This window comes from Otolemur garnettii, unplaced genomic scaffold (assembly GCF_000181295.1).
Source record: "Otolemur garnettii isolate 467f Iridium unplaced genomic scaffold, OtoGar3 scaffold00022, whole genome shotgun sequence".
NCBI classification, from domain to species: domain Eukaryota; kingdom Metazoa; phylum Chordata; class Mammalia; order Primates; family Galagidae; genus Otolemur; species Otolemur garnettii.
The window spans coordinates 10,269,683-10,274,196 of record NW_003852417.1 but is presented as its reverse complement, the minus strand read 5'-3'; the positions used below and the strand labels follow the sequence as shown (position 1 = coordinate 10,274,196).

The 4,514-nt window shown below is 41.8% G+C and overlaps 1 protein-coding gene across 7 annotated transcripts in view; it reads left to right on the top strand.

Annotated features, from left to right (window-relative positions):
• The first annotated feature begins 373 nt into the window (after positions 1-373).
• NT5C1B (5'-nucleotidase, cytosolic IB) overlaps positions 374-4,514 on the top strand; it is a 19,210-nt gene continuing 15,069 nt past the window's right edge. For 2 of the 7 annotated variants that reach the window (XM_003787412.3, XM_003787414.3), the window contains exons 1-4: positions 392-424; positions 2,189-2,278; positions 2,606-2,785; positions 3,379-3,510. In XM_003787412.3, coding sequence (XP_003787460.1) covers positions 392-424; positions 2,189-2,278; positions 2,606-2,785; positions 3,379-3,510 — 435 coding nt within the window. Of the gene's footprint in view, positions 425-2,188; positions 2,279-2,605; positions 2,786-3,378; positions 3,518-4,514 lie in introns of all 7 variants that reach the window. The other 5 variants (XM_003787416.3, XM_003787415.3, XM_003787413.3 and 2 more) reach the window with 4 other exon arrangements.

Genomic DNA, 4,514 nt, shown 5'->3' with positions numbered 1-4,514 from the left:
ACTGATGTGACAAATGACGGAGTCATACCTAAAAAGGTCTAAAAAGAAGAAAGTGGTAAAATTGATATTTATGCGTATTAAATATTTAGACAATGTTTAGATGTCAGTTCGTAAAAACACAGACAATGGCTCTGAGAGGATATTCTCAAATGTGAAGAAACATTATTTCTTTATTTTATTACAGAAGCGTAGCCAGGTATTCATTATTTCTCTATTTTATTACAAAAAGCGTAGTCAGGTCTGCAGAGTCAGCTTGTTACTATGGAATCACATATGATGTCATAAATTTGACATTCTGAATGCCAGCCTAGACTGAACAGGGAACCAACAGGAAATGGAGCTGGGGAGAAAAAAACCTGCTTAACAACAAAGAATTTCAATAGTTGAAGAAATGAGTCAAACATCAGTGAAACAGAAAAAGAAGGTGAGCGAATTAAATGTCCTAGAATCTTTCCACAGAGCTTAGGAAACGTAATATCGGTCCATCACTTGTCTCCCTGAATGCTCTACAACAATCAAATAATTTCAGATAGTGGCAACATGTAAAGGAGGAGAAATAAAGTGGAAAACAGGAAAATTAATGTGTAGTATAAGTAAACCAAAGAAGTCAGGATTCATTGAGCACATGCTCACATGATAATGGCAATAGGTACAAACACAGTTGCTATCTTGGAAGAATCTACAGCTTAGTAGGAAGTGCTCAGTAACAGTATGTACAGAAGATGATGGCAACGGAGAAGAACGTTCAACTCTAGGTACTTCCCGCAGGTCACACTGAGCGGGACACCGAAGAGCGCAAGGATAGCAGCTAGGCAAATACAAGTTGCCTTATGTTCTAATAAAGTGTAGAGTGGAGGGCATGCAAGCTGGAGGTAGACAGAACTACATCATGAGGCTCCTGGTCTGTCCAAGCAAATGAATGAAGGCTTTATCCAGGAACGAAGCATAATTTGATTTACATTTTAGAAACATCACTCTACATAAAGAGTGTGGACAGATCTAGAAGGGGAGAGGGTTTGAGGCCATGGAAAGCTGTTCGAAGAGTATCTGCTAAGAACGTGGTCCCATGATGATCAGAGGCCGAGAACAAGGAATGATAACAGGGATAGAGAAAAGGAATTAGGTTGAAAATATCATTTGGCATTAGAAATGATGGGATGTTATGATGGCTGGTGTGTGTGGTGAAGGGGGAGGCTTTTGATGAAAAGATTTTATAATTAGTTTAAGAGCTATACATCTACACTATGTTCTGTAGTCATGTTCTCATTCTACTTACTTCGATGAGATCGTTCCTAGGTGCAAGGCAGACAGCATAAATAGATGAATATAGACTGCGATTAGGGACCTTGGTTTAACCCAGAATTTGAGCTTGTTAAACAGATAAATAATACTAAGCTTGATCACATCACAGACACTGAAATATCATATATCCAATGCAAATAGCATGAAATAGTACAAATAGTGCAGCAATAAGTATCTTCCAGAAGTGAAAAGGAAAATACAAATGTTTGAATAGGTTTCCAAAAAGTAAGGTATTTATTTGTTATCCTCTCTTACATAATTTTTCCTATCAATTTGTTAGTAAGAAACTCATTTCCACTGGGGTGTTCTGAATAATAGACACTGAGAACAGGAGATGTGTTTGTTAATAAATCTGTAGGGGATTTTTAATGCCCCTGTTTTTAAAAGTCAGACTAACACCGGTGATGCTTAGATCCACAGAAAAGTGGAGCTACAGTTTTTAAACAAAAAAGAGAGAAAAGTTTCTCTTTTCTATGGCAAAAGAAAAATTTCCATAAGTAGCCATCTTTAGAGTAACGGAGGGGGAAAAAAACTTATTCTGTGTAAGCTACTTCACATTTAAACCCAAATCCTGCCAAGTTCTAAAAAACCTTCCATAGAATTGTCCATCTTATTTTTTTTAAACAATAAATGATTTATATCTCAAGTCTATGAACTAACACATTTTTATATTAAAAATTGTTTATATAACTGTTACTTACATGATATGTGCTACTTTTATTCACACTTGTTAGATCGGGGAGAAAATAATGCCTAAAGTTTATATAGTTTTATTGTTGGCAAAAAGGCAAATTCTGTGTTTGGTTTACCGTTTTATTCTTGAACCTAACTTTTCGAATGCCCACAAGATTAAACATTAATAAACATTCTTTGTTTCCATATTAAGAATGAGACCGGGATAAGGTACTCAAAAGAGAGTCTAGATGGAGAAAAAAGAAAGGAATCTGAGAAATCAGGAGCTCGTCTGAGCACTCAGGTGAGCTGACCTCTGCAGCGGAGGAGAGAAAGTGAAAGAACAGAAAGCATAATGGAAAATACTAGGGGACACGGGGGGTCCGGGAGAGAAGACCGAGCTGTTGAGATTTGTATTAAGGGCTACCTAATGTCTTCAGGAGGAGGTTAAGGAAAAACTAGGAGAAGCTGGGCCCTACCTTCCCCTCCAGCCCTCACTCAGCTTGTTCCCGGAGCATGTAGACAGCAGGCTCCTCTGCTCAGCCTATGGGAGGAGAATGGTCTTTGTTCAAATTTGGGAGGGAAAGGGATCCTAGCCATCACATTGACCATTTTCTGCACAATCTTTCAGATGAAGCGTGCAGTCAATCCGAATCACTCGCTGAGATGTTGCACCATGCGGGGTCACCCGTCGTGTAGACGCTGCCTTTGTGCAGCTGAGGGAACAATCCTTGGCCCCTGCCGCACAATACATATTTTTATTCACATGTGCCTGTTGTGGGAGCAGGGCCGGCAGATCACCATGATCAGGGTGAGCAGAGATCCACACTACTGATTTTGGAGGGGCACCCCTAGGCAATCTGGGTGAGGGGAAGGATCTGGGGAATGGAAACACTTTCACTTGCCTCCCACTGGTCTCCATTCTTATTCCTTCTGCAAGGAATACTTAAAGACCCCATTCCCTGTCAGGCAGCTGCCTTAGGCCTCACAGTAAGCCACTAGCTGCCCTCATTTTTATCATCTTATAAAAAATTGTGCCCTTGCCTTTTAGCATCTATTAACAGGCCTTGAGGGAAACAGTGGGGAAAAGGGAGGAACAATGGCCAACTCCAGTAAGCTCCACAAAAGAGGAGTCACAGGTGAAGAAATAAGAGCTACCCAGCATGCATTTTGGTTTTGGATGTTCTTCCAGGGGACTCTCCATGTTGTTGCTCCACAGAGAAGTTAGGATTGGGCCAGAATTAGAATAGCATGAAGGGCTCAGGTTGAATTCAGAGTCATAGAGGCCAGGGACCTTCCCATGGGTGATGCTATTTTTAGTGTAACATGGCTCTTTTGTAGGCACATGCATGGAAGGTGTGGGTGGTGGGGTACCACATCCCAGGTTTCTTTTCTCGTTGACAGGGATCCCAAGAATTGCTGCCAAATACTGACTCTCAAGGGTACCTTGTGCGAAATCAATCGTCCAGAACGTCTAGAGGCCAGCCCAACAAGCCTGAAATAGAAGAACCACGAAGCAGAAGCAATAGTATTAAGGTAGAAACAGATGAAAGGGAGGGGTAGACGGCAGAAAAATAACAGTAACCATGGTTAACATGTACTGATGCTGTCTACACACCAGGCCCTGTCTACACACTCTACGTATTCTAGCTAATTCAGCTTGCATGAGGGTCCCCCCCCCATAAACCCCATTTTACCACTGAGAAAACAGAATCACAGGGTAGCTTGCCTAAGGTTTCATACTAATAAGCTAGAATTAAAAACCAGTGTCTCAAGGTATACAGGCTGGGCACTTCCTCCTTCCTTCTTTCCTTCATTCAACAAAGATTTATTGACTACCTTTGACTCTCAAAAGAGGGGATGGAAAGGTAACTGCAGAGAAAGATGAAAGAGTGTTAAAATGTGTGGAGCTTTGTCTCTGACCTAGGCCTGGCCGCATAAGGAAAAAAAAAAGTTAGTTTTGAGATATTTTTGGATGCAGAGTAAATGATACAGACTCAGCCACTGGGAAAACACGTATCTCTACCCAATCCATCTATCTCCTGTGTCAGGTTTAGGTCAATAATCTAACCAACAGTATCCCTTGGGAGTCATGTATGAAACTATCATAAAAACTGACACAATATATAGATGCTTAATAACTTCTTGCCCATCTTGGTAAAGGGGTCCTTTCTCTAGAATGGTCCCCACCTGTGATGTGCTCTCACAGACACGGGAAGCTGGGAAGGTGATGGGGAGACCTGGGGGTTCTAGCCTGTGGACCTTCCCAATAATCGCTGCACTATTCACTTAGAGATGGGGAGGGAGATGCCCCCGGTGCTATGTAGTGTTCCAGCGGGAAGGCCAGGCCCAGTTTGTTCTCCCAGGTAAAGGGAGGGCACTCACTGAGACAATGGCCAAGCTCCTTTCACTACTCAAAGCTTCTTGTCCTACCTGGAGGCCTCTAACTGCACAAAACTTAGCAAACTGTGTGCCAGCTGCCCACGGGTGAGCAGAAGGATCTGTGTCCTCTGAGTTCAACACAAACAAAACAAAATGTG